Source organism: Oncorhynchus clarkii, chromosome 10 (genome assembly GCF_045791955.1).
Source record: "Oncorhynchus clarkii lewisi isolate Uvic-CL-2024 chromosome 10, UVic_Ocla_1.0, whole genome shotgun sequence".
Taxonomy (NCBI): Eukaryota; Metazoa; Chordata; class Actinopteri; order Salmoniformes; family Salmonidae; genus Oncorhynchus; species Oncorhynchus clarkii.
In genome coordinates, this window is record NC_092156.1 from 31,253,295 (window position 1) to 31,275,818 (window position 22,524).

Consider the following 22,524-nt stretch of genomic DNA (forward strand, 5'->3'; position numbering starts at 1 on the left):
CTGACCTGAACTGACTTAACCCCGCTCCTCTGAACTGACCTGAACTGACTTAACCCCGCTCCTCTGAACTGACTTTACCCCCTCCTCTGAACTGACCTGAACTGACTTAACCCCGCTCCTCTGAACTGACTTAACCCCCCCTCCTCTGAACTGACCTGAACTGACTTAACCCCGCTCCTCTGAACTGACTTAACCCCCCCTCCTCTGAACTGACCTGAACTGACTTTACCCACTCCTCTGAACTGACCTGAACTGACTTAACCCCGCTCCTCTGAACTGACTTAACCCCGCTCCTCTGAACTGACTTAACCCCCCCTCCTCTGAACTGACCTGAACTGACTTTACCCACTCCTCTGAACTGACCTGAACTGACTTAACCCCACTTCTCTGAACTGACTTAACCCCCCCTCCTCTGAACTGACCTGAACTGACTTAACCCCGCTCCTCTGAACTGACTTTACCCACTCCTCTGAACTGACCTGAACTGACTTTACCCCCTCCTCTGAACTGACTTTACCCACTCCTCTGAACTGACTTTACCCCCTCCTCTGAACTGACTTTACCCCCTCCTCTGAACTGACCTGAACTGACTTAACCCCGCTCCTCTGAACTGACTTAACCCCCCCTCCTCTGAACTGTATAACCCCATCTGGTTGGAAAATAGCACACAATACAGGAGATGTGAGGGCTGGTTTATTGGTTTGTTTGGTTATTGGAGTATAGTGTAGGTGTAACTGCTCACTGTTTTACCAGGGGGTGTGGGAGTGTTGACAGGGTGAACTTCAATGATTGTATTTGTTAGTGACAGAGACATGGTTGTTGCATTCATTCATTTCCAGTCTTGTGGCCTTCACCAAGTAAGATCCTAAGTGATTATGTTTTTCATTCAAATTAAATTCTTTAAGACAATACCATCTTTCATAAGGCCTTATTTTGAGGGCCTAGTTTTACCTTAATACAGTGGCCTAAAACTCATGGTTTACAGGCCACATTAGGCCTACAAGTCACATTATGCTGGCTTGCAAAGTGATGTGTAATTCCTAATGGAATCCAGCCAGAGTGGGGATATCTAACATTTTGAATTTTATTCACCCGCAACTTGAATTCAGAATGACAGGGTTGGGAAGCCTAATATGAGACTAACTAAAGCATCTAGTCTGGAAAATAACCATTTCAGTAATGGGTGGAATAAGTATAGATTGGATTAGTTTAGAAAAATGTATGTTATTTATATTTGAGTAGTATAAGATTAATTAATCAATCAATGTAAAAACATAGATATTGAAACAAACAATTCTAAAAATCAACCTGCAATAGAGCATGCTGGGAAATATGATAATGATAGGCGTGATTTTGGTTATTTTACACCAATGAGTGTTAATTTAACACTTACATATGTCATTTTGCTCCTGAATCAGCTATATAAATGTTACACTGAAAAATAAACACTAGGTAACATTGGCCAATTTGCTGTGTGTGTGAGTGTCCTAATCCTCAGCCATGCTCTAATAGATATGTGGTTAATCACAGACAGGCAGTGTGGTGCTCTCCTATCCTTAGCCTATGAGACTCTCCTGTGACAATATGTTTAAGTGTAATGTGTCGTTAGTGCTTAATGACCCACAGTGGGCCTCTGTAGGGGAGAAGAACAGTCTCTCTTAGTACTGCTCAATGGAGAACACAGATACAATAGCTACTTCCTAACTGGCATTTGTAAATGTGAATTTGTTATCTATTTTTAAGCCTAGCTTTCATGATCATCGTAATGAGCTCTCTTTATCAGGTGTAGGAGGCTTATTTTGTCAGGATTATGTATTTAAATGAATGTAATTGCTTTTGGTACGCTCCAGCGACAAGATATTAATAAATACTTTATTTGTTTCAGTATAGTTGTCATCTCTCCCCTTCTCCCCTGCACTGTACTTTTGTGGCTGTAGTTGTATTTTTCAAATGGTCAAATAAAGACCTCGCTATCGGTCTATTCTCCGCTCTCTGTCGCTTGAAAGACTTGACCCTGAACTACTTTGTTTCAGTGTAACGGAGTGTTTACCTCCCCTCTTCTCTCCTCTTCCTTTACAGAATATACAGTGCCTTCGGAAAGAATTCAGACCCCTTGACGTTTTCCACATTTTGTTACGTTACAGCCTTATTCTAAAATTGACCTCTCTCCTGTTCCTCTCCAGAAGGACCTGTCCATGAAGCCCCAGGAGTGCAGGGAGAACCAGGAGAACCATAAGGAGAACCAGGCGGGCCCCCTGCACAAGAAGAAGCCCCCCAGGGTCCCGAACGGATTCAGCCTGGACTCCCGCAAAGCCCACAACAACCACCTTAACAACCACCACAACAACCATAGCAACCATCACCAGCATTCTGACCAGGAGAACAACAACCCACGCCTGGCTCCTCAGACCAACGGCAAGAAGAAGAACAAGAACAGCCTGCAGAAGAAACACAGGCCAGTCAGTACACTGTTTATTACTTGTTACACACTACACTATCTCCTCTCCACTCAGTTCCACCTCTTCTCAAGCAGCATTTTTGGTAGCCTGGTCCCAGATCTGGTATTGCGGAGTTGAGACCAGGCTAGCGTTTGGGCTCTCAGGTTGGCATATTGGGTTTTGTCTGCACACTGCAATGGTGGATGGAAACACCCGTTTAGTTTTATCATCTTGAATGTAGAAGAGGAACTGTTTGAGTGTGTGTTCAGTCTTCTGTCTTTCACTTTGGTCATGAGAGCCGGTGGAATTATCAGTCATACTATGTGTTTGATAAGGATGAAGAAGGGATTGAATGATGGGGTTTTTGATTGGAGAGTGATTTACATCTAGATTGCCCTGATTTCAAACAGATAGAGGATAATACGCTACAGTACTGCAGAATCTGTTGCAGGCTGTAAACACCTCGATAGCAGGTTTGTAAAAAAAAAAAATACAATGTTACATTCCATTCCAACTGAATTAGGATAAACTCAAATGGATTCTCTAATTGTGTCTTATAATTAGAGGGGCTGCTTGGCTTGGTTTCTGATATCATCCCAGATATGAGTTAATTCATGTTACATTAAGGTCTGTAGACAGATGTTCCTTTTTCAGTATATGTAATTACGTTGTATTAAGGCTAGAGATTTCTGAACTGACTTTACTCCCCTCCTCTGAACTGACTTTACTCCCCTCCTCTGAACTGACTTAACCCCCCTCCTCTGAACTGACTTAACCCCCCTCCTCTGAACTGACTTAACCCCCATCCTCTGAACTGACTTAACCCCCATCCTCTGAACCGGCCTTACCCCCTCCTTGAACTGACTTTATACCCCCTCCTCTGAACTGATTTTACCCCCCTCCTCTGAACTGACTTAACCCCCCCTTTAACCCCCTTCTCTGGACTGACTTCATCCCCCTCCTCTGAACTGACTTTATCCCCCTCCTCTGAACTGACTTTACCCCCCTCCTCTGAACTGACTTAACCCCCCTCCTCTGAACTGACTTTAATCCCCTTCTTTAACCCCCTCCTCTGAACTGACTATCCCCCTCCTCTGAACTGACTATCCCCCTCATCTGAACTGACTATCCCCCTCCTCCCAACACGACTGGTGCTCTATTGTACACACACACACACACACACACACACACACACACACACACACACACACACACACACACACACACACACACACACACACACACACACACACACTGCCCTGTGTGATGGGAGGAGAGCAAAGGTTGTCATTAGTCTGTGTCATCCCAGCAGGAGAGAGGTCATTCTTCAGCAGGCTGTTAATCATGTGAGCTCTACCCCCCCTGGCTTTACTGAACCCATAGAGAAACTACACAGGGAAGTGATTACATACACACCTAAAGTTTGATCAAGTAACAGTTTAGGGGCTGTAAAGTTGGTATACAGTGGTCCATTTTTGTGCTGTCTGTGTGTCAATTCTGTCAAAAGTCTACCTGTCACAGACACTGTTTTATTTGGTAGACGTGTGTCAATATTTATTAGACTTGGCGATCTGAGATACTGACACTCTGTAAGGGCCTGCAGTAGGTGAAGAGATATCTTCACACATACTGGAGCTATGTGCCCCGGGGCCAATGTACTGTATAATAGACAGATGGTGCCACCTGCCACTCTCAAGGTTGTCTGGCACTTACAGTTGCATGGGAGAAGAGGTGACTGGTTCGAGGGCATGTGTGTGTGCATGCGCATGCATTTGTGTGTGCACGCGCATTTGTGTGTATTTGTTTGTGCTTAGTCTACTTGGCAGATGGGTGTTATTGGCTCCGAGTGTGTGTGTGAGTCAGGTGAGCTATGACAACAAACTCTGTGACAAGTGAGAGGAGCACAAAGTGGTGTTTAGGGCCAGGACTGAAGGACTCTCGTCTGCCCTCCCTGCCCATGGCCCTAGGAGCAGCCACTGATTAGGGGGACAGCAGCTGCCATTAGAGGATGGGGCTTATAGGAGACATGGGTACTCACTCACTCACTCACTCACTCACTCACTCACTCACTCACACACACACACACACACACACACACACACACTCACACTCTCTCTGTTGGCTGGCACCACAGTACAGCTGCTTCAGTCAGTGGTGAAGGGCAAAGGGTGTTGGCATTGTCATCATCCATGGAAAGGATGCCCTCTAGTCTAGTCAATCCTCCTGCTAAAGACAAGGTCAAAATACATGTTGATGATGATGATCACCCCCCTGAGTTAATACTTGGTGAAAGCACCTTTTGCAGCCATTACAGCTGTGAGTCTGTTGGGATAGGCCTCTACAAACTTTGCTCATATAGATTTGGCAATATTGGACTATGCTTCTTTACAAAAGTGTTTTTGAAAGCTCCTTGGTGCTCATGGTTGAGTGTTTGCTTTGCAATTCAGTACCCGGCAGAGGGAACCTTTATTTTTTATTTAACCTTTATTTAACAAGGCAAGTCAGTTAAGAACAAATTCCTATTTACAATGACGGCCGACCAAAAGGCAAGAGGCCTCCTACGGGGACGGGGGCTGGGATAAAAAAAAATATATATAAATATAGGCCAAACACACATCACAACAAGAGAAACAACACATTTCTACATAAAGAAAGACCTAAGACGACAACATAGCAAGGCAGCAACACATGGCGCGGCAGGTACCCTAGTGGTTAGAGTGTTGGGCCAGTAACCGAAAGGTTGCTGGATCGAATCCCCGTGCTGACAAGGTAAAAATATGTTGTTCTGCCCCTGAACAAGGCAGTTAACCCACTGTTTCCTGGTAGGCTGTCATTGTAAATAAGAATGTATTCTTAACTGACTTGCCTAGTTAAGTAAAGTTAAAATATTTAAAAAAACAACACAACATGGTAGCAACAAAACATGGTACAAACATTATTGGGCACAGACAACAGCACAAAGGGAAAGAAGGTAGAGACAACAATGCAGCCACAACTGTCAGTAAGTGTCCATGATTGAGTCTTTGAATGAAGAGATTGAGATGAAACTGTCCAGTTTGAGTGTTTGTTGCAGCTCGTTCCAGTCGCTAGCTGCAGTGAACTGAAAAGACGAGCGACCCAGGGATGTGTGTGCTTTGGGTACATTTAACAGAATATGACTGGCAGAATGGGTGTTGTATGTGGAGGATGAGGGCTGCAGTAGATATCTTAGAGTCCTAAGAGGGTTTTATAAATAAGCATCAACCAGTGGGTCTTGCGACGGGTGTACAGAGATGACCAGTTTACAGAGGAGTATAGAGTGCATTGATGTGTCCTATAAGGAGCATTGGTGGCAAATCTGATGGCCGAATGGTAAAGAACATCTGGCCACTCGAGAGCACCCTTACCTGCCGATATATAAATTATGTCTCTGTAGTCTAGCATTGGTAGGATGGTCATCTGAATCAGGGTTAGTTTGGCAGCTGGGATGAAAGAGGAGCGATTACAATAGAGGAAACCAAATCTAGATTTAACTTTAGCCTGCAGCTTTGATATGTGCTGAGAGAAGGACAATGTACCATCTAGCCATATTCCCAAGTACTTGTATGAGGTGACTACCTCAAGCTCTAAACCCTCAGAGATTGTAATCACACCTGTGGGGAGAGGGACATTCTTCTTACCAAACCTACAGGAACTCCTGAATTTATCTTGTAACCCATGTGTGATTTTGAAGGTGATTGGTTACACCTGAGCTAATTTAGGATTGCTATTACAAGGGGAGTGGACACTTATCCAACCAAAGTATCATGCAACAACCTCTCCCTCAATGTGAGCAAGACAAAGGAGCTGATCGTGGACTACAGGCAAATGCAGGCTGAACCAGGCCCCCATTAACATCGACGGGGCTGTAGGGGAGCGGGTCGAGAGTTTCAAGTTCCTTGTTGTCCACGTCACTAACGAACTATCATGGTCCAAACATACCAAGACAGTTGTGAAGAGGGCACGACAAAACCTTTTCCCCCTCAGGAGACTGAAAAGATTTGGCATGGGTCCCCAGATCCTCAAAAGGTCTAGAGCATCCTGACCAGACGAAGAGCATCCTGACCGGTTGCATCACCGCCTGGTATGGCAACTGCTCTGCATCTGACCGTAAGGCGCTACTGAGGGTAGTGCCTACGGCCCAGTACATCACTGGGGCCAAGCTTCCTGCCATCCAGGACCTATATAATAGGCGGTGTCAGAGGAAAGCCCATAAAATTGTCAGAGACTCCAGTCACCCAAGTTATAGACTGTTTTCTCTGCTACCGAACGGCAAGCGGTACCAGAGCGCCAAGTCTAGGACCAAAAGGCTCCTCAACAGCTTCTATCCCCAAGCCATTAAACTGCTGAACAATTCATAAAAATTGCCACCGGACAATTTACATTGACCCCCCCCTCTTGTACACTGCTGCTACTCGCTGTTTGTTTGTTACCTATGCATAGTCACTTCGCCCCCACCTACAAGTACAGATTACCTCAACTAGCCTGTACCCCTGCACACTGACTCAGTACCGGTGCCCCCTGTATATAGTCTTGTTATTGTGTTACTTTTTATAATTAATTTTTTTTTTACTTGGAAGTTGTGGGGTAGGATTTGTAGATCAATGGGTTAGAACAAAAGGTGAACATTTTGAAAGGGGTTTTAGACTTTTTATAGGCACTGTATGCAAAATGTTTAAGAACACCATCGTCTCAACCCTCTGTGGCCTCCATTATCTTAAACGGAATGAAGACAATCTCCTTCTCCTCCCAGAATTATTCTACAGCAGACATATTATCTTTTCACCGCTCCAAAGGCCTATAAATAACTGTTAAGGAATTGCCCTCCTGCAAGGTTATGTTGTAATGTGGAGAGTTCTGGTTCGTTCATCTCAAGGTTTAATTCTACATGAGTTAGTTAGGCTGGGCAGTAGACAGGGGAAATTAACTGCTATTAGACTGCTGGTGATTTGTACACACGTCTAGATAGGAAGGGAGAGAAGGGAAAAAGAGAAGAGAAGAAGAGAGTAGAGCAGAGATAGTTTTTGAGAGGATAGGAGAGTGTAGCAGAGATACACTGAACAACAATATAAACATAACATGTAAAGTGTTGGTCCCATGTTTCATGAGCTGAAATTAAAGATCCCAGAAATGTTCCATATGCACAAAAAGCTTATATCTCACAAATTTTGTTTACATCCCTGTTAGTGAGCATTTCTCCATTCCCAAGATAATTCATCCACCTGACAAGTGTGGCAAATCAAGAAGCTGATTAAACAGAATGAACCCTTACACGGGTACACCTTGTGCTGGGGGCAATAAAAGGCCACTCTAAAATGTGCCTTTTTGTCACACAGCACAATGCCACAGATGTCTCAAGTTTTGAGAGACTGTGTAATTGGTATGCTGACTGCAGGGAATGTCCACCAGAGCTGTTGCCAGAGAATTTAATGTTTATTTCTCTGCCATAAGCCGCTTCCAACGTTGTTTTAGAGAATTTGGCAGTACGTCCAACCGTCCTCACAACCACAGACCACGTGTAACAAAGCCAGCCAAGGACCTCCACATCCAGCTTCTTCACCTGCGGGATCGTCTTGGGACCAGCCACCCGGACAGCTGATGAAACTGTGGGTTTGCACAATCAGAGAATTTTTGCCCAAACTGTCAGAAACCGTATTAGGTTTCTGTGTGCTTGTCGTCCTCACGAGGGTTTTGATTTGACTGCTATTCAGTGTTGTAACCGACTTCAGTGGGCAAATGCTCACCTTCGATGGCCACTGACTCGCTGGAGAATTGTGCTCTTCACGGATGAATCCCAGTTTCAACTGTACCGGGCAGATGGCAGACAGCGTGAATGGCTTTGTGTTGGCTAGCGGTTTGCCGATGTCAAAGTTGTGAACAGAGTGCCCAATGGTGGCGGTGGGGATATGGTATGGTCACGCATAAGCTACGGACAGCGAACACAATTGTATTTTATCAATGGCAATTTGAATGCACAGAGATACCTTGACGAGATCCTGAGGCCCATTGTCATGCCATTCATCCGCCGCCATCACCTCATGTTTCAGCATGATAATGCACGGCCCCATTTTGCAAGGATCTGTACAGAATTCCTGGAAGCTGAAAATGTCCCAGTAGCCTGCATGTCACCCATTGAGCATGTTAGGATGCTCTAGATCGACGTGTACAACATCATGTTCCAGTTCCCGCCAATATCCAGCAACTTCGCACAGCCATTGAAGAAGAATTGGACAACTTTCCACAGGCCACAATCAACAGCCTGATCAACTCTATGCAAAGGAGATGTGTCGCACTGATCCACACCCCAACCTTTTTTAAGGTATCTGTGACCAACAGTCGTGTATTCCCAGTCATGTGAAATACATAGATTAAGGCCTAATGCATTTATTTCAATTTACTGATTTCCTTATTGGAACTGTAAATCACTCAATTCTTTGAAATTGTTGCATGTTGCATTTATATATTTTTTCAGACTAGTTTGGAGATGAGAGCTGAGATAGTTGTGAGGATAGCAGATATAGTTTGTATAGGAAAGGAGAGTATAAATGTTTTTTTAAGAGGAAAAGAAAGGAGAGGAGATGAGGTATAGGTTGCAGAGGAATTCACAGCACTCGGAGGTGGTTTTCTGTTTCTATCGTGGAACACACCTCACAGCCTGGTGAATGTTTTCTGTATGTGGCTGGCAATGTCCCGATATTGTAAGCAGAAACGAAAAAATACAGAAATGTTTGTAACAGCTTCTGATATATTGCTCCGTGCTGAAATGAAGAGCACAGATAAGCGGGGTATTGTCGGTGTTGAAAATGGATGTGCACAGCCACAAACTGCAAATTGTGGGTCCAGGTATGTGAATTTAGTTTATTGCTCCTGACATTTTTCATTTTGGAACCAACCATGATTTTGTGGCACACCACACACACAGCAGGGGGGTTGAGCAGTACTCTGGCTTTGAGCGGACAATGACAGCATGTTTGACTGTACTGTACTGTACTATAATGGCAGGGCTGCACACACAGTGCAGCAAACAGGCTCACAGCCAGGGACGTAGGCAGCTTGGGAATATCTGGAAGATCGTTTACTGCATTTCTGGAGAACAGAAAATAGAGAACAGAAAAAAACAAGCAAAAAATTATTCCAGTCATTAATACATGGGTTGTTGCAGCTTCAGTCACCTTAGTCGATCTACAAACACATAGGCTGTTAGATATTACATTCGCATTAACTCACATTAACTCAGTACCGGGATTATGGAGTGAGATTTGTTTCTTTATTCTGTATGTCTACTACGATCCGTGTGTATATTCAGCATAACTCACAAATAAAACTAGGATCTGTGAATATATTAAAGTATTTTGTAAATAAAAACATAATCCGTAAATATGTAAAAATATTTCACAATTAAACCATAATCTGTGAGTCACAAAAGTCACAAATAAATTAATGATCTGTAAATACACTATATGCACAAAAGTATGTGAACACCCCTTCAAATTAGTGGATTTGGCTAATTAGGCCAAACCCATTTCTGACAGGTGTATAAAATCGAGCACACAGCCATGCAATCTCCATAGCCAAACATTGGCAGGAGAATGGCCTTACTAATGAGCTCAGTGAGTTTTAACTTGTCACCGTCATAGGATGCCACCTTTCCTACAAGTCAGTTCGTCAAATTTCTGGCCTGGTCAACTGTAAGTGCTGTTATTGTGAAGCGGAAATGCCTAGGAGAAATAACGGCTCAGCCTCGAAGTGGTATACCACACTAGCACACAGAATGGGACCACTGAGTGCTGAAGTGCGTAGCATGTAAAAATCGTCTGTCCTCAGTTGCAACATTCACTACCAAATTCCAAACTGCCTCTGGAAGCAAAGTCAGCACAAGAACTGTTCGTCTAGAGCTTCATGAAATGAGTTTCCATGGCGGAGCAGCTGCACACAAGCCTAAGATCACGTTGCGCAATGCCAAGTGTCGGCTGGAGTGGTGTAAAGCTCGCCGCCATTAGACTCTGGAACAGTGGAAGCGTGTTCTCTGGAGTGATAAATCACGCTTTACCATCTGGCAGTCCGATGGACAAATCTGTGTTTGGCGGATGCCAGGAGAATGCTACTTGCTCAAATGCATAGTGCCAAGTTGTAAGGTTTGGTGGAGGATAAGGAATAATGGTGTGTTTTTCATGGTTCTGGCTAGGCCGCTTAGTTCCAGTGAAGGGACATTTTAACACTACAATGTGCTTCCAACTTTGTGGCAACAAGTTCGGGGAAGGCCCTTTCCTGTTTTAGCATGACAATGCCCCGTGCACAAAGCGAGGTCCATACATAAATGGTTTGTTGAGATCGGTGTGGAAGAACTTGACTGGCCTGCACAGAGCCCTGATCTCAACCCCATCGAACAGCTTTGGGATGAATTGAAACGCAGACTGTGAGCCAGGCCTAATCGGCCAACATCAGTGCTCGGCCTCACTAATGCAAATGCATTTATTTTTTATCCATTTTTCTCCCCAATTACGTGATATCCAATTGATAGTTACAGTCTTGTCCCATCGCTGCAACTCCCCTACGGACTTGGGAGAGGCGAAGGTCGAGAGCCATGCGGCCCCTGAAACACGACCCTGCCAAGCCGCACTGCTTCTTGACACTCTGCTCGCTTAACCCAGAAGCCAGCCGCACCAATGTGTCGGAGGAAACACGGTCCAAATGACGACCACAGTCAGCTTGTAGGCGCCCAGCCCGCCACAAGGAGTCGCTAGAACACGATGGGACAAGGAAATCCTGCCAAACCCTCCCCCTAACTCAGACGACACTGGGTCAATTGTGCGCTGCCTCATGGGTCTCCCGGGTGCAGCTGTGACACAGCCTGGATCAAACCCTGGGCTGTAGTGATGCCTCAAGCAGTACCTTAGACCGCTGTGTCACTCACTCGGGAGGCACTAATGCTCTTGTATCTGAATGGAAGCAAGTCCCCGCAGCAATGTTCCAACATCTAATGGAAAGCCTTCCCAGAAAAGTGGAGGCTGTTATAGCAGCAAAGGGGGGACCAACTCCATATTAATGCCCATGATTTTGGAATGAGATGTTCGACGAATTTTGTCCACATAATTTTGGTCATGTAGTGTATAACAACATAGCTCACAAATAGAATGCACAAATATAGAACAATTTGTGATCAAATGTTCTGAACTGTGGAATATGCATTTGTACATTCAAAAAGCTTGTGGATCTGTATTCTGTGCTTACAGAATTTTTAGACATCTTTCCCCCTGTCGATGTATTACAATCCACAAATGTGGCTTCAGATGAGTCTGCTTTCTCCATTCATTGGGATAATCTTTGTGTCAAGTGACGCTCAGAGTGAAGCAGTTTCTCATTCTGCCATGTCTCATTCAGTTTTTCATTCAGCCATGTCTGGAGGACTATGTAACGTCTTATTGTAGCCAATAAAATGTGAGCATTAACAGCTCACTGTCCCATTATGAGAACCCGATCATAGACCTCTCCATACTTCCAATAATTGCTTTAAAATGAGACTTAGAAGCTGTCCTCTTAACAATATGGTTCAGGCAGCTATTGTATTGCTACAGTTATTGAAACCTCTTATATGGGTTCAGGAGGAAGAAATAGAATTGAACTGCAATATTTGGGTAAAAAATGTATAAAACAATATGTACAATGTATTCCTAGAGGATATAACTTAAAATAATTCATTAATTAGTATCAAGCATTTTTTACATATCAGACCCTTTCAAGATCAATGTATAACTTTATTTGTACTAGAAATCAATTGTTTTTAGCAACAGAGGAACACTTGAGGATAGGACAAATTAAAATCCACAAACACAATGATACTGAATAACAGTGGACTAGTACATCAGTCATGGGCTGACAGCCATCAATGTAACGATCAACATTAGTAGCAGCACAAAAGTATAACGATTCACAAAGTTACATAACAAGTAAAATGGACTGTGCAAATCCTTGAATCATCACCTCAATATCATCAAAAATATCCTGGCCAAAATCATCATCAGCAACGTCATCATCACCGTCATCAATATCACCATCATCATCATCATCATGTGTGAATGGACGACCAGGGTGTGTAAATGAGTGTGAATCGTTGGATGTGTTTCTGCACTTCAGTGTGACATTATGATGCAGTTTTACATATTCATAAGCTTGACCAAGTTGCACAGGTTTACTTTGTTTGCTCATTTCATATCAGATTATCAGACTATCAGATTATCTTGAACCATCATCCTAACATGGTCTGTGTATTGTTACACAATTAACCCATCACGTTATTATTGTCAGGTTAATCATTTTTAATGATACAAGTCTTTACAGTGTGAGTAGAATAACTCTCTTTTATTGAATTGGTAACATTGCCCAGCCCTTCAACCCAATGGTGCAACACAATATAGAGAGGGAATAAACTGACAGTGATCAGACAGAGAATGCATGTATTGACTAGGAAAAATCATATTAATAAAAGGTAGCTAAGGATGCACAACAAATGACTTGGCTAGCTAGCAAGCAAGCCTACATGGAGCTGAAAACAGCTACAGTGGGGAGAACAAGTATTTGATACACTGCCGATTTTGCAGGTTTTCCTACTTACAAAGCATGTAGAGATCTGTCATTTTTATCATAGGTACACTTCAACTGTGAGAGACGGAATCTAAAACAAAAATCCAGAGGATCACATTGTATGATATTTAAGTAATTAATTAGCATTTTATTGCATGACATAAGTATTTGATACATCAGAAAAGCATAACTTTATATTTGGTACAGAAACCTTTGTTTGCAATTACAGAGATCATACGTTTCCTATAGTTCTTAACCAGGTTTGCACACACTGCAGCAGGGATTTTGGCCCACTCCTCCATACAGACCTTCTCCAGATCCTTCAGGTTTCGGGGCTGTCGCTGGGCAATACAGACTTTCAGCTCCCTCCAAAGATTTTCTATTGGGTTCAGGTCTGGAGACTGGCTAGGCCACTCCAGGACCTTGAGATGCTTCTTACGGAGCCACTCCTTAGTTGCCCTGTGTTTCGGGTCGTTGTCATGCTGGAAGACCCAGCCACGACCCATCTTCAATGCTCTTACTGAGGGAAGGAGGTTGTTGGCCAAGATCTCGCGATGCATGGCCCCATCCATCCTCCCCTCAATACGGTGCAGTCGTCCTGTCCCCTTTGCAGAAAAGCATCCCCAAAGAATTATGTTTCCACCTCCATACTTCACGGTTGGGATGGTGTTCTTGGGGTTGTACTCATCCTTCTTCTTCCTCCAAACACGGCTAGTGGAGTTCAGACCAAAAAGCTCTATTTTTGTTTCATCAGACCTAATTCTGTACAGCACTTTGAGATATCAGCTGATGTACGAAGGGCTATATAAGTACATTTGATTTGATTTTGATTTGATTTGATGACCTTCTCCCATTCCTCCTCTGGATCATCCAGATGGTCATTGGCAAACTTCAGACGGGCCTGGACATGCGCTGGCTTGAGCAGGGGGACCTTGCGTGCGCTGCAGGATTTTAATCCATGACGGCGTAGTGTGTTACTAATGGTTTTCTTTGAGACTGTGGTCCCAGCTCTCTTCAGGTCATTGACCAGGTCCTGCCGTGTAATTCTGGGCTGATCCTTCACCTTCCTCATGATCATTGATGACCCACAAGATGAGATCTTGCATGGAGCCCCAGACCGAGGGTGATTGACCGTCATCTTGAACTTCTTCCATTTTCTAATAATTGCGCCAACAGTTGTTGCCTTCTCACCAAGCTGCTTATCTGTTGTCCTGTAGCCCATCCCAGCCTTGTGCAGGTCTACAATTTTATCCCTGATGTCCTTACACAGCTCTCTAGTCTTGCCCATTGTGGAGAGGTTGGAGTCTGTTTGATTGAGTGTGTGGACAGGTGTCTTTTATACAGGTAATGAGGTCAAACAGGTGCAGTTAATACAGGTAATGTGGAGAACAGGCGGGCTTCTTAAAGAAAAACTAACAGGTCTGTGAGAGACGGAATTCTTACTGGTTGGTAGGTGATCAAATACTTATGTCATGCAATAAAATGCAAATTAATTACTTAAAAATCATACAATGTGATTTTCTGGATTTTTGTTTTAGATTCTGTCTCTCGCAGTTGAAGTGTACCTATGATGAAAATTACAGACCTCTACATGCTTTGTAAGTAGGAAAACCTGCAAAATCGGCAGTGTATCAAATACTTGTTCTGCCCACTGTAGCTGAATTTCTAACGTTTTTAATCAGACAACGTAAACATGTTTTACCTCCATTCCCTGCCTGAAAGAAAATAGATTGAAAAATATGATTTGAACATTTATCATTAGCGGGCTAGCCAGATCACCAATTCAGGATTTTAAACCTGAGCGGTTCTTCAAAATTGTCTCATTCCTGAATTAACTATTAACTATTTAGTTTAACTTTGGTTATTGATTTAAATAGCGGTTGAGATCGCCTGCTAGCTATTGGTAGTCTCCAACATTAGCTATTTAGGTAGCTAGCTTGGCTAGTGGGCTGATGTCCAAAGCACACACTCAGCTTTGCATTTAACATTCATATGAAAGGCATTTATTGAACATTTGAACATAATTTGTTGAATAAATAAATGTAATACTCACATTTCATGAAGTTGTTCTTTATTAGCTAGCTATTCTAGCTAGAAAGCGTTCTCCCAAGACATGGCTGAATGAGACACTGCTTCACTAGCCGACTCTCATCTGAAGCCACATTTGTGGATTGTAATACAGGCAGAAAACATGTCTACAAATTCTATAAACACAGAATACAGATCCACAATCAGTTTATAAATGCGCAAATGCACATTCCACAGTTGTAAATGTTAGGGATTCCTGGACATTTGTTCACAAATCATTCTATATTTGTTGAAATTGTAGTTTTATGTGTGAGCTATGTTGTATACATTTACAGATCATTAATTTATTAGTGATTTATGGTGAATAATCCGTGAATATGTATACATGTTGTTAATATTTTTACATATTCACGGATTATGGTTTCATTTGTGAAATTTAAGGAATATGGTTTTATTTACCAATCATAGTTTTATTTGTGATTTATAGTCCCTTCAGAAAGTATTCTCACCCCTTTACTTTTCCACATTTTGTTGTGTTACAGCTTGAATTTTAAATGGATTCAAGTGGAATTATGTTTTTAAACATTTTTACAATTTAATTAAAAATGTAAAACTGAAATGTCTTTAGTCAATAAGTATTCAACCCCTTTGTTATGACATGCCTAAATAAGGAGTTAAAATGTGTTTAACAAGTCACATAATAAGTTGCATGGACAAAAATAGTGTTTAAAAATGATTTTTGAATGACAACCTCATCTCTGTACCCCACACATACAATTATCTGTAAGGTCCCTCAGTCGAGTAGTGAATTTCAAACACAAATTCAACCACAAAGACCAGGGAGGTTTAAACTAATGCCTCGCAAAGAAGGCCAATGGTGACTTTAAAACAGTTACAGAGTTTAATGGCTGTGTTAGGAGAAAACTGTGGTTTTCTAACCTAAATGACAGAAAGAAAAGAAGGAAGCTTGTACCAAATAAAAATATTCCAAAACATGCATCCTGTTGCAACAAGGCACTAAAGTAAAACTTCAAAAACATGTGGCAATGAAATTAACTTTGTCCTAAATACGATGCCTTATGTTTGGGGCAAACACAACACGTCACTGAGTACCACTCTTCATATTTTCAAGTATGGTGGTGGCTGCATCATGTAATGAGTATGCTTGTCATCAACAAAGACAAAGGATTTTGGGGGGGATAAAAATAAATGGAATAGAGCTAAGCACAGGCAAAATCCTAGAGGAAAACCTGGTTCAATCTGCTTTCCAACAGACACTGGGAGGCTAATTCACCTTTCAGCAGGACAATAACCTTAATCCCAATGCCAAATATACACTGAGTATACAAAACATTAGGAACACCTTCCTAATATTGAGTTTCACCCCCCACCCCTTTTTTTCACTCAGAACAGCCTCAATTTGTTGGGATATGGACTCTACAAGGTGTCAAAAGCGTTCCACAGGGATGCTTGCACATGTTGACTTTAATGCATCCCACAGTTGTGTCATGTTGGCTGGATGTCCTTTGGATGGTAAACCATTCTTGATACACAGGAAATTGTTGAGCTTGAATAACACTGCAGCGTTGCAGTTCTTGACACAGACACCAGTGTGCCTGGCACCTATTACCATACCTCGTTTCAAGGCACTTAAATTGTTTGTCTTGCCCATTCACCCTCTGGATGGCACACATGCAAATCCATGTCTCAATTGTCTCAAGGCATAAAAATCCTTCTTTAACCTGTCTCCTCTCCTTCATCTACACGGATTGAAGTAGATTTAACAAGTGACACCTGTTTTCACCTGTTCAGTCAATGTCTGCTACACTCAGTGTACACTAGAGTTGAGTACCAAGACAACATTGAAAATGTATGGCTGGCCTTAAATGGCTGTCTGGCAAATATCAACAACCAACTTGACAGAGCTTGAATAATTTTAAAATGTGCAAATATTATACAATCCAGGTGTGCAAAGTTTACCCAGAAAGACTCACAGCTGTAATCTCTGTCAAAGAGGATTTTATGTAGTCTGCAAAGCTGTCATCAAGGCAAAGGGTGGCTATTTGAAGAATGTAAAATATAAAATATATTGTTATTTGTTTAACACTTTTTTGGTTACTACATGATTCCATATGTGTTATTTCATAGTTTTGATGTCTTCACTATTATTCTACAATGTAGAAAATAGTAAAAATAAAGAAAAACCCTTGAATGAGTAGGTGTGTCCTAACTTTTGATTGGTAGTGTACATGGGTTGCTGTACATGTCCACAGACCTGCAGGTGTTTGTGGGTGTGGGTGAGTCTGTATGAGAGACAGAGGATGGTGGGAGCATGGAGATAGATGGAGGTGGCCAGGGGCTGAGGGGGTGAAGGGGGCCAGGATATGAGAGTGTAGTGTGGTGTGGTGGTGTTTGTGTCATTGCCTGTGGCACTTTGTTGTGTGGCGGTGGTGAACAGAGGGGCATGCTGAGGCCCATCTGCTCTGGCACCAAAAGAGGAGAGGAGGAAGGGGAACTGGGGGCTGAGCTGTCTCTGCCTGCCTGGCCTGCTTCTGGAAGTGTGTGTGTGTGTGTGTGTGTGTGTGTGTGTGTGTGTGTGTGTGTGTGTGTGTGTGTGTGTGTGTGTGTGTGTGTGTGTGTGTGTGTGTGTGTGTGTGTGTGTGTGTGTGTGTGTGTGTGTGTGTGTGTAATAAGACAAGACTATGCATCCTGGAACATGCTGCCTACTGTAGACTATATGGTGCTCAGCCAGTGGGGGAACGACCAGTGTGTTCTTCCCCTCTCCAGCCATGAGCCATTCTGTAATGAGGTTTCTACTTCAGCTTTGCAGGGCTTTATGGTTCATTTCTGCACTAGTCTGTGCACCGTCAATCACCATCATCCACTTGTACACACGGCCTCTCCCTCACCCCTCACTGAGCTGTAGCAGATGTCATTCTCTATCTGAGTGAGTGATGCAGTCTTTTCTATCCCTCACCATCTGGGGTTAAGGCTGACATGACAGTGTTATGACAGCTCAGCACGTCCACAGCTCTCTTATTTCTCTGTCTACAGAACTGTCATACCAGAAGGGTGTGTTTGTTTCGTTTGTGTGTTGTTGCTTTTTCCTGTGTTTCCCGTGTCGGCCGGTGTTACAACAGTTTCCATTTGTTTGATTGCAGCTCAACAACAGACAAATTAGTATTGTATTTAGTGTTTTCCCAGGCTGGTCGTTTGAAAGGGCAGATCCAAGTTGAGCAGTGCCCTGCTCTGCCCTCCCCTGGCCCGACTTTTAGACAGACAAACAGCTGGCTCACTGAGGAGTGCTTGGCTGGTCCATAGTCACACTGAGGGCGCCCCTGCTTGGAGACAGGTTGAGGTTAAGACCTTTAACAGCCCCTGGATGAGTTCACTGTATCACAGAGGAGTGACTCACTCACACTGTTGTGCCTAAATAATAGTAAAGCCTAGCTCCATGTCTGGAGAAGGACTACTATGACATAGGCATAACATTACATAATGCCTTATCATTTACTAAGCCTTACTTTCTTTACTCTTCTCATGTAGCTACTGGTTGTAAAGGGAATGATATGCTATAACTGCTAATCACTGTCGTCTCCAAGGTGGGATACTTGTGTTTAAATATTGGCGTAAAGCACTGTAGAATGGGTTTCACTGTGCCTGTCTCTAAATCCACTGTGCAAAATGTAATATTGTGTTCAATTTCAGCGTGGCGGGGCCACTCTTGATAAGCTTATTCACTAAGCCAATAAATAATTCAAAGAAAAGCAATGTCCAGATTGTCAGATAACATGGCAAAACCGTTCCGGTTCTGACTAAGTTACAGGCATGGTAATTGTTGCTGTCACAGTCATGATTTGTTGTTCTATTTGTGTCAACATCATGCCACAAAAACAGCAACAATTTACCTCACTCACTAGTCTGTGTGTTGTCATGCCAGCTCCACATGCTGATGATTACACAGACAGACAGAGCAGTGAATGTAATGTAGCTACTGTACACAAGATGGAACAGACGAGAGAGATGTCATTACCAAGTGTTTTGAGCCCCAGCAATCTCTCAGTTGTGTTGATAGGCGTGTCGGAAGGCTTTGTCAACACATGAAGACTGGCTATAAAGTACACACATAGCTCACAATAGTATCCCATACTTCTCTCACACATTGTTACATTATTACTCTGTTATGTGTCTCATGGATTGTGTATGGGAGTTTAACAATAGGTTTTGTCAACACACATGATTCCCCCCCCATGTTTCACTCTGCTCTCTTGTTATGCAATAATAACACAGAATATGTATGTCTATCATTATATGCATATCTGTCTCATAGTGTGTATGAGAGCATAGGCTGTGTAATATAAAATGTTGATGTAGTTTGTCTCCCTAAAGCCCTCTCTCAGAGACTGTTCTACTATGTTCCTCTTCTCTCCCCTAGCAGCAGTTGAAGCCTGTCCTGCTCAGAAACCCTGATGCTGCTTGACAAGTCTAGGCCATCATGTCTTGGCAAATGGCTGTTTTAATTTGATCTACCCCATCTCTCTCCCCCGTCCTCTCCTTTGCTGGGAAACCTTTGCTTTGAAGTGTCAGTTAGTTTTTCTAAAAAGGGAGGGGGGGGGGGGGTCGTCTGGCTCCCAGTGTTAATGTGTCTCATTTTCCACTTCTTTTTCCACATTCAAGTCCCTCTGGCTGTCTGCAGCGTTTGTAGTAGCGGGTGGAGCTGTACCGTATGGCGGAGCTTGTTAGCCATGGGGGCCGGGTGACCGTGGCAACAGGCACTCACTCATACACACACACACACACTGTCCCCCCAACGCCTCCCTCCCTGTCTGTCATTCTTCCTTCCTTTGACAAACCCCTCCAAGTCAATTTGCAAGAATTAAGTACCAACACTTATACTAAAGTGTCAGCCACTTATGCCTTGGTTCTGCGCAGCTGTCAATCACCTCCAGCAGCAGTTACAGGTGTTTAAGAAGCTTTTATCAGGCCTGTCCGCAACATGTCACTTCAAGTACAAGACTGTAATAGTCTCAAATCAAGTAGACAGTTTTGTTTTATGTCCTCCTAGCTGAAGGGTTTTATGTCTGAGGAAGAAGGCTACTTTGTCAGCGCGGCAGGCTGTAGAGAGCAATGTTGAATTCAAGGGTATCATAAACAAGGTTTCCATCGAACCTTTTAATGCGAGTAAAGTACATGTCGGATAAGAAGTGTCACTACAGGCCTGATAGAAACAGCGAATTTGTCAGTAACATTCCAAATATTAACAAAACAAAATATGCTAGACAAGGTGGGATCCTTTTGTGTCGGTAAAATTAATTATGCTAGCAGTGGCAGTGTTGACAAATTACCATCATATCGAAGTATAGTTGGAGTCACGAGATGTTGTGTGGTCCTCCCACTAAGACTCGGGAAAGCATACAGTTTATTAGGTCACAGATGAAATAAGTGATGATGAACTTCACAGGGTGGTGAAAGTGAGTGGGCACATTCGCTATATAACACAACATTTGTTGTGACAAAATCATCAGTAGAGTTGTGATGGAAACACATTTAACTAGTATTTTTTATTCATTTGGGAATTTCACCTCAAAAGTTATTTTTATGTACACTACGTCATCACGCACAGAATATTCACATGAAAATCTTTCGCCAATTGGATGGAAACGTAGCTATACTTTGACAGGGTTTTATACTTGGAGTGAATTTACTTTGTGTGGTTTTTGGGTAACAGTTTTGGGTAACACCCACACAGTATCCAAAAATGTCTCATGTCTCCTCTAGCTGTCCGTCACGCTTTTTATTCTTCGTGCGTTCGCAGGTGAGTGGTATCCAGCAGCCTGTTAGCCCTGACCGCCCCTGCCAGCCAGAGAGAACACACCTCTTTCATCAGTACTATGTGAGAGGAGGCACAGTCCTGTCACACACACACACACACACACACACACACACACACACACACACACACACACACACACACACACACACACACACACACACACACACACACACACACACACACACACACACACACACACACACACACACACACACACACACACACACACACACACACCCACCAGCACTGCACAGTCTACCTAGGCTTTGATAACTTATCTCCCACTCACAGTCCGCTCTGCTTACCCTGCTTCTCATCTCCCCTCCTCGCTCCCATAGACAGACAGAGATTGGTGGGAGAGGAGAGGAGAAGAGAGTCCTCTCTCCCTGGGCTCCGGAAGCCGGGGCTCTTGTGTCATTATTTGGTTATTAAGTGTTAATGTGGAAATCCCAGGCATTTATCGGCCAAAGCCCAGGTTTGTAATGGACCACCTGGGCTGCAGCCAGCAACACACACACACACTCACACACACACACACACACACACACACACACACACACACACACACACACACACACACACACACTGGTACGTGCCAGGTTTCCTACCGAACTAATAGGCTTTAATAAGGTGTATAATTGTAGTGTGCCCCCCCTCCCGCCTCCTCTCTCTCTGATGCAGCCAGCCGAGCAGAGAGCCCATTGCTGTGTAAATATCAATTAGGCGTGTCTTGGGATCTGGCTGGGCCAAGATACACTGTAGATAAACCAGGTAGATTAGGAGGAGCAGACTTGGGTCAGGGTATGGTACGTTAGGGGCGGGGGAGAATATATCACACTGTCTTTATTTGTAATCTATGTTTCGTAGTTTCCACCCCTTTCCCCCTTCCTTTATTTCTTCCTTCCCTCCATCCCTCTATACCCCTCTCCTCCTCCTCAAACCCAGAGGTCATGTAGCAGGTGTGGAGGAAATTCTTAAGTATTTATGGGGACAGATACGAAGGGCCCGTTCTTTACCCAGTGTCTCCACCCTCGCTCCCTCTCCCCCTTCATCCCTGCTTCCCTCCCTCCTCCTTATGCAGCATAATGACGCCTGTAGGCCAATGAAGCTCAGATTTGTTGGCAGGTTCTGGCTCCTTTCTGGCCATAAATTTCTCCATCTCTCCAATTCAGGCCAGGGCTGAGTGGCGATAGCACAGCACCTCAGCTCTCATTCACAGCCTGGGCTTAAGCTAAAGAACACTTAACTAAATTGTTTAAACAGTGTTGAAATAACACAGTGGGATGAATCAGAGAGACAGTGTGATTTATACGGTGCATTCGAAAAGTATTCGGACCCCTTGACTTTTTACACATTTTGTTACATTACAGCCTTACTCTAAAATGGATTAAATACAGTTTTTTCCTCATCAATCTACACACAATACCCCACAATGACAAGGCGAAAACAGTAAATAAAAATATATTTTTGCAAATTGATCATAAAGCTCAGAGACGGGATTGTTTCGATGAACAGATCTGGGGAAGGGTATCAAGAACACAGTGGAACCACCAAGACTCATCCTAGAGCTGGCCGGCCAGCCAAACTGAGCAATCAGGGGAGAAGGGTCAGGGAGGTCACTCTGAC

General features: G+C 43.4%; 1 protein-coding gene across 3 annotated transcripts in view; it reads left to right on the forward strand.

The window, feature by feature from the left end:
- Positions 1-22,524, forward strand: part of LOC139418262 (autism susceptibility gene 2 protein-like) — a 458,234-nt gene that overhangs the window by 87,588 nt on the left and 348,122 nt on the right. For all 3 annotated transcript variants that reach the window (XM_071167588.1, XM_071167586.1, XM_071167587.1), the window contains exon 2: positions 2,184-2,459. In XM_071167588.1, the coding sequence (XP_071023689.1) occupies positions 2,184-2,459 (276 nt within the window). The remainder of the gene's footprint in view (positions 1-2,183; positions 2,460-22,524) is intronic.